General features: G+C 37.4%; 1 protein-coding gene across 2 annotated transcripts in view; it reads right to left on the reverse strand.

Moving 5' to 3' along the window:
• Nucleotides 1-231: 231 nt before the first annotated feature.
• Nucleotides 232-12,619, reverse strand: part of DOK6 (docking protein 6) — a 407,036-nt gene continuing 394,648 nt past the window's right edge. For both annotated transcript variants that reach the window (XM_044774853.2, XM_044774858.2), the window contains one exon: nt 232-7,399. In XM_044774853.2, coding sequence (XP_044630788.1) covers nt 7,260-7,399 — 140 coding nt within the window. In that variant the 3' untranslated portion in view covers nt 232-7,259. The remainder of the gene's footprint in view (nt 7,400-12,619) is intronic.

Consider the following 12,619-nt stretch of genomic DNA (forward strand, 5'->3'; position numbering starts at 1 on the left):
TTTGAGCTGCTTTGCGTTTTTTTAAGTGATAGAGGAAATTTTAATATTGCACAACTAGAAATTAACCTCCTTGCAGCAATATCACTTGTAAATTTCTTAGATTACAAGTAAAACATTAACAACAATAGTTTAGTACTGAGATGTAGAAACTACGAATTCAGAAAAACATCATTCTTGAGGTATTTCGTGTATTTTTACCAAGGGGAAAAATCACACAGACAGATTTAAAAATAATTTAATTTCCTAATTTTATTATTGCCTCATTATTATAATATTTTCTGTTCGGTCAGAAATTCACATTTAGGTTCCAGGGACAGTTATCCCTTTGCATTCCATTCCAAAAGGTGGCTCAACTAGTATTTAAGTACAGATGTCCCCAAACTATTATTTATCTGGAATAGATTGTGATTAAAAATAAAATATGTCAACTCATTTATTTTCTAATAGAAGCAAATTTGTAATGGGTATTTTATTTCTGAACAAGGGCCTAGTGTCCAAAGTTATTTTTATCAAAGTGATCATAAACATTATATTTAATCAACAAATGACATCCCTTTATAATGTACAGTATAAGATTTCACAAAGTATATATAAGTTAATTTAAAAGAATTTACAGAAAGCAAACATATAACACATAATTTAATATATTTTGAAGATTCATTGGGATAAGGACTTTACAAGATGGGATAATTCTGTGTGGCCCTAAGAAAATGATAACTATAACATATAAACTAGGTCAAAAGTCAAAAATGTGTGTGTGTGTGTGTGTGCACGCGTGTGTTAGGGTTTGTGTGGAGAGGGTACGAGGGAGCCTCTGCAGGTCCTGGGAGGTCTCTTGTCCTCTGTAGTAAAGATGATGCTGGTGCTCATGCTCATTCTTTGAATAGAGTAGACTGATTGGTTGCTGTGATTTATATATTGCCTGCTATAGCTAAAATAATAGAAACTGTCAACACTGGAAAGAATCTCTATTCTCTATTTCAGGTCTTCACAAAAATTTGGAGCTCCATTCCCCCTACTCCACCCATTGATATATATATATATATACTTTTGATAAGAATAAGCATTGTTCCTTGAATTATGCAATAGATATGCAAATATGAATGTGAGTAATCAAATTATTTCATATTGACCTACATCATGTTAATTTTTGATTCATATTTAGTATCAAGATACTCCTATCATTTTATTCTTTATTTTCCTTGACTTTCAGCCCATCTGTCAAATAGCTAATGAGACTGGAACACCATAAAACCCTCTCATGATGTTTTTGAGTGAAATCCTGTAGTGACTTTTAAAAAAAATTTAAATCATCTCAATCTTTTTCTTTTCCTGAATTTGGGCTTTTAAAGTTTGGATTTCTGAAAGTAAGCACCTCTTATGAGGCTGTGGGTCTCTTGAGTGAATTAAGATAGCAATAAGAATCCAACATAAACACAATTACCATTTTAGGGTAGATACCCTGCTCCATTCGATGCACAATTCTGTGTCTACAAAAAGGGTTGATTTTATGCTCTATTTAAGTCTAAAATCATCCTAAAACCAGGGAACAGGTTGAGGAAGTTAAGTGTATTAACTACTAAAACTAGCCCAAAATAACTCTTAGAAAATTTAAATCCATTCATTCTTCTTAAAACCAGAATATGCAATATGGACTAGGGTAGCAGGCATAGAAGATGAGGTAAAAGAAAAACTTATTAAACAGAATTATTAGAAGGAAGTTGATGTTTCTATCACAATTGCATTTTTCCTCTCTTTTAACTGTTTACAAGATATTAAAATCTCAAACTAGGGAAAAGTGTATGAAAATCACAAGTAAAATGTAGTTTTCTGTTATTTCGTAATTTTAAATTATTTCTTATTTATATAAACTTCAGTTAATTTAAATAATTGACTTGATGTGTAAGATATTTTAATGCAAAAAAACTCATTCCCCATATTTCAATTGAAAATGGAAGCTTTGTGAAGTTCACATGAAAAAATGTAGTCCTGATGTTGTTCATGATCTAACGAAGTTGTGACAAACGCCATAAGTGATTAAACAAAGTGCTACAGAATCCCCCAAATAATAATCTCAATTACAATATGGTGAATTATGGAATACAAAACACGTACACCTATTTATTTATTTATTTTTAGTTTGACTATCACTTTAGGATAAATATGTCTGAATTTCCAACAAAGAACTGGATGACAATGTAAGAGTAATAAAACTTATCCCAATCATTCATGACCTACAACAAGTCTAAAGAATTGACCCACGAAGCCTCTCTATTTATACGTTGGTGATGAGTCCAGGAAGAGTAGGAGACTCTGAAAAACATGGGAAACACTGAAATGCTCAAGAGCCTATTTACTCACAGGCCATGTGGCATTCTCAACTCCCACTACACCTCACTGGGAGACCAGATGAGCCAAGGAAACATCCCTGAACCAGGAGCCTGGAACTAGGCCAAACTATTCCTAACCATTTCTTTGCCTTTGAATAAACTACAGCATCCATGGGTTTTGGTTTTCTCCTGGGTGGAACATAAAGTGGGACCTTTATCCTACATGACCTTTAAGATTGCATCCAGAGCTAGCAAGCATTCTTCCTATCTAAAAAATGTGCCCAACATCTCATAACACTTCCACAAGAGTCTATAAACTATCTAATGCCTTATCTACTTGTCACAACTGTAGAAATGATACAACAAAGATTCACATTCTAGAATAAGAAAGTAGAGATTTGTGGTAGTTTCAGGGAGAAAAAGGTGGATTACTCTTTCAAATACATTTCTAGAGAATGCACATATGGGGCTGTTGATCTCTTCTGACATATTTAGCCTCCAGCCAGTTTCACTGATAACATATCTTCATGTTGAAACTCACATGAGGTTGACCATACAAAAATGATCCTCATGTTACTGGAGAGGGGATTTTGTTACAGATTGTTTTGTATTCAGTAATTTTCACTAAATCCAGGAATTCATACTTGTTGGTTATGTGTTGTTATGTGTTGTCTTTCTGTGGTAACTTCAAAACATGATACAACTGATGTCTTCTTTCAATTGCATACCTAGCACTAAGTGAAACTCCATGGGAAATTGCACTCCATAAATTTCACAGGCTAGAAATTCATTTGGGTGGCATACGACCTATTATTATAATTTTAATGAATAGCTAGTAGCAAATTTTTATCTATTTTGAGGTCAAGTTCAGGGGATTACAAAGTATCAATAATGATTGGTAAAGTAATTTGAAATTGCAAGATATTGATAGACATTGCTAATGAAATTGGAGAAAAATGGGTAATTTTCACTTTGAGCAGTTTGTAGTATAATATTTATTATAAAACATGAAGTGTTAAAGGCTTAAAGCTTGGCCTCATTGAATATATATAGTCTGTTTATTGTGCTGTAGTATAATAATCAAAACTGGACTATAATTTTTTATAAGAATATTATTTGTTTAGCTAGTTTTCACTGTAGCATTATTGGTCGATTTTAGTAAGTGGCTCCAATAATCTAGGCAGTAAGGTACTCATGCTTTTTTACAAAGTTCTCTGAGATACGGGCCAAAGAATGAGGGGTGGACATCAGTTTTTATGATTTTTTAAAAATATTTATGTTAAAGATACCACATGCAATAAATTGGATTTGTAGAAACTAATAATAGTGTAAAATTGTTAGTCTACTGTTTCTATATTGGACAGAAAGTGTAAGTGGTTGGCCATATTACAGGTGGCAAAGGTTTCTCGAACATAAAATTGCCCAATGAAGACAGAGAAAAATTGTACAAGATACTAGGACTGGTACTCTAGTTACCATTTGGTGAAAATGTGAGGTTTACTTTTAATAAATATGTTTCACTTTATATCACATGCTTTATCAAACAGCATCTTTCCTAATACATAAGTAAATATATACTTCTTATTTCATTAAGTTCAAATTGTGGCAGTGGTCAGAACCTATTGACTCATAAATATTTGCAACCTGCATAAATAAATTAGTTGTGAGTGTCTATTATTCATTCAATTAATAAGCGAAAGACGTGTTTTCTTTTTTCCTCCACCAGAATAGTAAACTATTGGTCAAAGTTACTTTGTACTTTTCTGCATTTTAAATATAATATTATGTGTTGGTCATGTATATAGCAGCTAATATCATCAGAAGAAAAGATTGGGGACATAAGATATAAATGCCCTCATATAATGGATCTGTGAAATGTGTACATCCTCCAAGCTTCTCTGTCCTCAGAACAGCCTCTATTATTTGTGTTGAGCTCCTTCATCATTGCTCTCTTCCAAACCAATATGGAAACTGTGACCATCTTCATTCACCTGTCTAAAAATCGGGATGGAACCCCAACTGAGTCACTTTCAGAAGGAGCCAAAAGATGTCTTTGGTTCACAGCAATCCCTCCCTCACAATGAAAAAGTCACCTGTATATTAAAGTATAAAAATTTCTGAAGGGAGAAAAATGACTTGCAAAGTGTAGAGGCATCTTCAGTCAAAAACCTACGCGCTCCCGTGAGTTGAATACATGTCCATGACCACTCTAATTGCTCTCCTGGAAGGAATTTTATGACGTTCCAGGAGACTGGTACAGTAACTTTTTGTCTTTGGTTTTTGTAGAAGATATGTCTGCTTGTCATTTTTATTACAATACGTGCTGCCTATGTCAAGTTTATTAGGTTAATATAAATTCTCCTATTTGTTCATTTAGCAATTTGAGTTAACTACAATTTTAACTATAGTTGGAGGAGTATGCTGGAATAAATCTTCAAAATGTACCATTAGATATTTTATAGCATCATTCTCATTGTGATGAGCTTGGGCCAAAGACTTGGGAAGGAAATTACTCTCTCACACACTCCTTTTATGACATCATTTTCAGAATGAACTGGCCCAAGGTTATGCCTGATTTCTGGTATCCCCTCAGTTATGCCCACTGGTAATGATCACAAGCAAATGGTGTTCTCGAAGCAACTTCATGCAGGGATTGTGTCTCCCACCAAATAGACACAAGAGCACACTCATCTAATTAGCAGAATCCCCCCTGGACTCGCTGTCTGTGCTTCTGGCACGTTAAAAAAGCTGAGAAATGAACCAGGACCCTTGAGGACTTTTCCCCATAAGTCCCTTGTAGAAACTTGTGGTCTCTAAGCAACAGCTCGACTGAGTGAGACAGGAGAGGCTTGCTCTGAATGCTGCATCACTAGGAGCTGTGCTCAAATGGTCTCAGCTGGGAGTTGCTCTGGTGTGTTTTACTAACGGCATTTCAAAAGCAAATGCCATGCACTAAAGTGATTCAGAGGTGTTTAACCCTGAAAACCGGGATTTCAGGGAGGGCTGTATCATTGCCAGGAACCAGTCATCTGCTCTTCCGCAGTGTCAGCAAAATTCACAGTGCAGAGAGTTTGAGTAATTTTCTTTTTATCCCTGAAAGCCTAGGATAATTATTTTTCACAGCCACATTAACTCTTATGATTAGCATCTTGATGGGGTTTTCACACTTATCTGAGATTCAGAGAGTCTAGGTAGTTGCTATAAGTGCAAATTTATCAAGGAGGGATCTAGAACCATTTTTATTCAGTAGTTGTTCTCTGAAATGAATTGTCAATCTGCATTCAAGCTATGGATAGGGATGAAAAAAATACTTATCACAGATCAGCAAAACTGGTACCTTTTCAACAGACTATCTTTGATAGTATAAAAAATTTTGCTATTAAAATAAGTCAGGCTTTCATCTTACATGACTTGGCTCACTGGTCTTGAAATCACCATGGAGTAGTTGATGGCTATCCATCTTAGGCATGTGACATCAGATAACTCAGGCAGAATAATCTTTATTTTTACTCAAGTGAACTCCAAAATTAAGGACAGAAATATCTTTGTTGAGCGAAATTAGCCAAACTTCCTCAGTTCACATGGAAATCACCACTTCCCTTTAAACCTTGTAGGTTTGTCATTAATGTCAGAGATGAAAAAAAATTATATTTGATCCATTTTGTTTTATAATCCCTGCCAACTCATGTCCAGTAAAAGGAAGGTAAAGCCCAGCAAATTCTGGTTACACAGTAAACAAGCCCCTGATGACTTTCTGAGAACAGCATCCACGAAATCTTAAATAATTGATATCTACAATCCTGTGCCTATTGTTCTTCTCCTGACTGCAAAATAGCTGAGTTGTTTTTAAATGTATTTTTATCTCTTTCTTAAACAGGTTCTCATTTAGAGTTCACTTTTTCTCTAGGTTAAATGGAAGCTGATCGGTGATAACACCCAATCTTCCCCGCGTAGCTCAGAGGGATGGCCAAAGGGAGAAACGTTGGGACAACAAGGGATACTAATCAGAAAGACAGCACGGTGACATGACGTGTATGACACTAGACCAGTTCCTTTGCTTCCAAAGCATTCCCTCCTTTCACATTTTCACTTGCACTTGTCATAGGAGCAGACTGGACTACATAAATACTGTTACTAATAAGAAGCCTTTTTTTACAGCACTATTTTAAAAATAGCTATTCAACATAACAATCTTAATTGTAATGCACCAAATGACAGTTTTCAACAATTTAAGTGAGCATATCCTGTCACCCTCAGCACACATTTGATATATACTTGTTGGATATAGATGGATATGGCAATATCCATATCTATATTTGTCTACAGACACACACACATACACACACACACACATACACACACACAGTAGAGCTACAAGGCCCTGCTTAATAGTGTGTTCTAAATGTTGTGTTCCCTTAATTGTCACTGGGCTTATTTATATGGAGAGTTATGATGTCATTTATAGAGTTTACTGGCTTTGTCCCTGTCAAAACCTTCCAAGCCACGTAGCTTGTGGTGGGTCAGCATTATGTCCAAGGACATACCTCCTGTCATCAGATGGGAGAGCTGAGCCGTGAGGGCAGGGTACCACCCACCACCCAGGTTCAACCCAGTATAGGCAACTTCTTTCAGTGCCCAGGCTTCTGCCACTGTCAGACCCAAAGAATTTTATTTAAATAACTGTTCATACGATTTGGATTCTATTTTTGTAAAACACAGATTCCCCCCAGAAATTCAATAAATAAAGGACTTAGCCACAGAATCAAGGGAGCAGAACTCCAGTTTTTAACCTTCCACTGGGATCGGGGCTTGAGCCAACCCATTTCAATTTTTTACTGCAAGTGGTCTTCCAGGAGGCAGAGGGTGCAATGACCCTACAAGCAGGTCCGGGACAGACAGTCTCTCTGATCAGCAGTGGCTCTCTGTGTGTCATTGAATGAGGCTGGAGCTGTAGCTGAATCCATAGCTGCTCGACCGAGATAAGGACTGCTGTGTCTCTTCGTTCTGCTCTGAGGTGTAGCTGGGAAAGGTCTGTGCGCGCGACATCTTTGATGAACCAAACCCGTGACCTAGAGGGAGAGAAAGGAAGGAGAGCTGTACTAGCAAACAGATTCAGAAAAGCAAAAGGATATATTAAACCAACCAATAAGCCAACAAACAGAGCAGAAGCCCTCAAATCCTCAATGTTGAGATCTGGGTAAGTAGGTAAAAATGGAGAAACTTGGTCCTTGTTCCTTGATGAGTTACGAATGTTGTATTCAGGGCTTCATATTTTCCTCACATGTTTCATCAAAAATTACGGATGCCAGAGAGCTAGGTAAATTTTCCAGGGATCTCAAACTTCATCCTTCAACTTTTGGAACAAAAGCAGAAAAAGCTTTTGCAAAAAACCACTGGTTTTAATAGAGAGCCTATAAACTGCTTTCTTTTCCTTTATGCTCACTTTCAGCATACAAAAGCAAATTACACACTTTCTTAAAACCTTTTTGAGCAGGTAAACTACACTTTATCCTAGCAAGTAACCATCAATTATGAGGAAAAAGTTTTCGCAAAGATAGCATTCAAAGCCCTCACTTATCCTAGCAGGTTTGTGACTAACTGAACCCACTTCATGATATGGTTAATGGTAACGAAAAACTTTTATGGTTACTGAAACGGCCTAAAAGTCGAAACTCACGTGAAATATATTCAATGAAAATTTTATCTATGTTTTTTGTAGTTCAGAAGGACCCCTGCAATGAGAAATTTCTCTAATACTCAAAACAGAAAAGTGATTACTGGAAAACTTGTCAGAATGCTAACACTGTATGGAGAAAGTATGCACTCTAAGGCTTGGGACAAACTTTCCAGGGGTCTCTCCATCTGTTTTCTTAATCAGTAATTAATTATTCTTCATACTTGAGAGTTTTGATAAGTATCTAGTGGATGAGTTTTGTGGAGAGAGCAGTAAAATAGATTTGGTGTGCTGTGCCCTTTCAGAGTGTATATTTTACCCAAAGGAAGAGAGGTACTTAGTTTGATTTGTAATGTTTCAGGTCTCTGTGGCGAGGAACCCAGGGAAGACAATCTGTTAACACAGAAACATCGAGCATCCCGTCAGGCTCCTCAGGTGGTACTGTCCTTTGCAAGGTCATGCACTTTAAGCCAGTTTCATTGTCAGATGTGTTCGATGACTCGGAAAATATCCTTGCAGTGTCTGAAGCTTGGGATCCAGGAAGGCAATGCAAATGAATTGGCTAATAAAAAGCTAATTAAACTGGTAGAACCTCTTCATGTTAAAAAATTGTGAGAGCAAAATCTTGCTTTCTAGATAAAAATAATTTTAGATTCACTGTGTGTTTGATTCTCTTATTGATTAACATGCTCTCATGTTGATCCACACAAGCAGATGAAGGGACGAGAGATGTGGGCATTTCTTCCTCTCACCCTGCGGCTGCTCCTGTGGTTCTGCTGCCCAGCTTCCTTGTGAGCTTCCAGACCTTTCTGCTCCCTTCCCTCCCTCTCCCAGGGTCCCCTAACCACATTTCCTCTCTTTGCCCCTTCAGGCCTGCGGGTGGTAACGCTTCCTGCTGTTGCTCATCCTTCACAATTCCTTGATGTTTCCCTAACTTTACCCACAGCTCTTTCAATAGTCTCTTTGTTAAATTCTCTTAAACATCTCAGCTGAGTATGTCTTCTCTTTCTTGTAGGACTGTGAAGCTGCAATGAGGAAAAATGAAGCTGGGAATAGGCAGAAGAGTGGAGAAGTTAGAGGGGAGGTTAAGGGGACGTTGAGGTGGAACTTAGAGCTGAAACTCCAGATATACATAGTGCTTCTGCTACTTACTAGTCACAATGTTGCCTCCTTCTCTTACCATTGACTCACTGGATGATAGTTCACAGTTCCTGTAAGTGGAGACACTGGCATTCATGAGCATAAACCAGCTGGAAATTCTAATATTAAGACCATGTTCCTGGCCTTGGTTTTATCTTGTTATTTAAAAAAATTTTTAGACCTATCTGAAAGAGACCATGGGCACACCCTTAATTCTCAGTACTTGGGGGCTAAAAGCTAAAGCTTAAGTTATGAATTCAGAATAGCCTTTGCCTTTGCCCACACAGTTTTTTACCCCAGAATCTTGGGTGTAAAAATTCAGTAATGCAAGTAATATTTGCCAGACATCTGCTAAAACAGTTTAAGACTCCACAGGGAAGACAGGTAATGGCAGTACGGTCCCTGACTTTGCAGGGTTCATAAGCTGCTTCGGGAATGATCAGACAAGGACAGACAATTATAAACACCAGAGCTGTACAGGATCAGAACAGGATAGCAATGGAGCTTAGAAGAGCTTTGTTATAGAACTGTGTATGTCAGTTCAACAATCACAAATAACTTCTCTCTGGTGTGTGCAAACACCGCCACCACCATGGACTTCTGAAACAGACAGACTTGAGCTCAAAGTCCAGTTCTGCCATCCCTTCTTGTGCCTCATTTTCCTGCATGGAGAGAACACACTTTCCCCAAGGTGTTTTGAGGATTAAACAAAACAACATATAGGAAGGAAGATACCTAGGATGGTAGGTACCCAATAGATGTTAGTTTTCTCCCTTCTTTCTACACTATATTTGTTGTTAGTGCCATTGAGCTGATTCTGACTCCTAGCGACCCTGTGGACAGCAGAGCAGAACCCTGCCTGGTGTTTTTGCACCATCCTTACCCCTTCTAGTACTGTATCAGACAATGCTCTGCTGCCATTTACAGGGTTTTCATGGCTAATTTTTTCAGAAGTGGGTGGCCAGCTCATTCTTATTCCATGCTGAATGGGACCATATTCTCATCGGTCTTCTTGTTCAATATCTATACTTTCCCCACCATCTCAGTGTGCTGTCCCTCATTATGACAGATTTTGAATATTATTCTCTTTCAAGGTCAACATTGTTTTCTTCATCTCCTCTATGAACAATTTCTAGTGTAATTGGAAATTATGATTTATTTTACCTCAATCATTTCTTTACAGACAATTCACAAATGATGCTATTTAATATTTATCACAAACATAACATGCCTCAATCAAAATTGTACATATGAAGGCTTAACGAATGCTGTTTGATTTTGGGAACGAATATGAACACAAAAGAGAGAGATAATTAAGCATTTTCTCAACATTCATTTGAATGATGCCCTTAGGCACTGTTGATGAAAACAAAACAAAACAGAAATCAACTTTGTGGCTTAAATTAAAAACTTACTGGAAAGAACCTGTTCACTCCACTAAACACAGACCCTATTAAATGCTTCCTAACTTTCCCTCCAGCTCACCCACTAAAGACAAGTAGGACTAATATGTACCTTGGGGATGTGGGGGATATTATAATTTAAAAGCAACAAATTTGTTAACTATTAGTCTATCTTAATCTATCTTTTGAATTTTGGTTTCTACTTCATTGTAAATTCATGTTTATTTGAGTAAAAAGTAACATTTTCTACCCACATTTTCAGGTAACATTGACAATCTGGGAAAAAACATCTCTATATCCCTGGCAGTTTGAAGTATACTCTGAAATGACGCTTCATAGCATCCTCCTGTGCCCTTCTACCATGGTATGGATACAAGCCCCAGACTGAGAAACATACTTCCATTCCATAAAGAAGGAAATATATTGGATATAAAGAAATTTAAAACACTTGCTTTATTCTAAATTCTAAAATTATGACTTGTCCAAATTCCAGAAACTTAAAAGTACCACATGACAAGAAAGGCGACATCACTCTAGCCATAAAGAGAAATCTTCTCTGCTGCATCATAAAAGATTCAAACCAGTAATAAACTAGAAGGAACACAGTGCCATAGAAAATAACAACCAAATTGGAGCGCAAGACCAGAGATTCACATCACATTTAGAAGAAAAAAATGGAAAATGACAGCACTGTATAAATAGCCTGTTCTTCCTGAGGAATTAAGAAGTACGTTGCGGCCAGTAGTTACCACTGCTCATTCCTTTTCTGCTGGCCTCTAGGTTTCTATACTTACTAACACTGATTGCTTACTTTACATAAAATAAAAAGGAAATTGCTTTTTAGGAAATCAGAAGGATCCCAAAGCATAAAACTGGTGGTTATTAATGGGTAGGAAGCAATGGCCTCGTAAAGCTACTTGATTTGAATTTATGTGTTTTATTAGTTTATTACAATCTGGGGGAGAGGAAGGAGTGTTGTCCCTTTAAATAATAAAACAAACAGAAAGAAACCAAAGCAGAAAAAACCTCCAAATAAGACAGTTGCCTCATGAGAAGGGAGCAGAGCAGAGTAAGGGCATTGATAACAATCGGGCCTAGACAGACACAGAGGAGATGCTGTCCTCCTTCAACAAGGGGTTTCTAGCCACTAGGAAGGAAAAGGAGAGGGCAGATGGCAGCTCAGGCCTGGACGCTGGAGGAGGGAATGGAAGAATGACTTGTGGTGCAAAGCAGAGGTCTGTAAGGCCTCTCACTGCAGTGAATTGGGGGCCAGAAGGCTTTTATGGGGTGTTTAATGCTTATCCTGCAGCTGGGTAGAAGTCCACACAAGACTAGAGGTAGACGCGAACCAGGGCTGCCTACAGTGTCTTAGTAACAACCTACCATGTAGTAGTTACGCTTAGAAATGCCAAGGACTCATTGTCAGCATCTCTTCTGTTAGCTGTATTTGAATTTCACTCAATTCATTTTGCCTCCAGTTCAAACCCCAGGTTTGATCTTTGTGCTCTCCAGGGGGGTACTTCTGAAATTCATGTGGAGATTCCAGAATTCCAGAAGCTTCATGACCCTTGAACAGATTTGCTGGGGTTATCAAGGCTCAGGTTCCACACATTTGAGCCAATGAGGAATAAAGGTCATGGGTTTCAAGCCATAAAGAAAGGGATTTGGAGAAGCCATAATGTATTAATCCCTATTCAGTGGGCACATATTTCACGCAGACCCTATGCTAAGTCCTTTAGAAATATTATTTTTAAAAATCTTCATATCAATTCTATAAGGTGAGATTGCATATCCTCATTTTACATGTGAAAAAAACCAAAAGGGAAGCCTCTAGGTGTTTAACGACTTGCCGCACCGACAAGTGGTAGAGGCTCAGATCTGGGTCTGCTGGAAGCTGAAGCCAAAGTACGGCCCTTAACATTTGCTTCACTGCCTCACAGAATTCTTGTTCTTTTTTTCCATTTGGTATCTTATTGTCTTGTTTTATTTTACTCTTTATTTAGACACACAGGTTTTACTGTTTTTATTATTTTTCTTACCTTTTATTTTTTTTTTAAAAATTGAGGTATAAT

This window comes from Equus asinus, chromosome 7 (assembly GCF_041296235.1).
Source record: "Equus asinus isolate D_3611 breed Donkey chromosome 7, EquAss-T2T_v2, whole genome shotgun sequence".
NCBI lineage: Eukaryota > Metazoa > Chordata > Mammalia > Perissodactyla > Equidae > Equus > Equus asinus.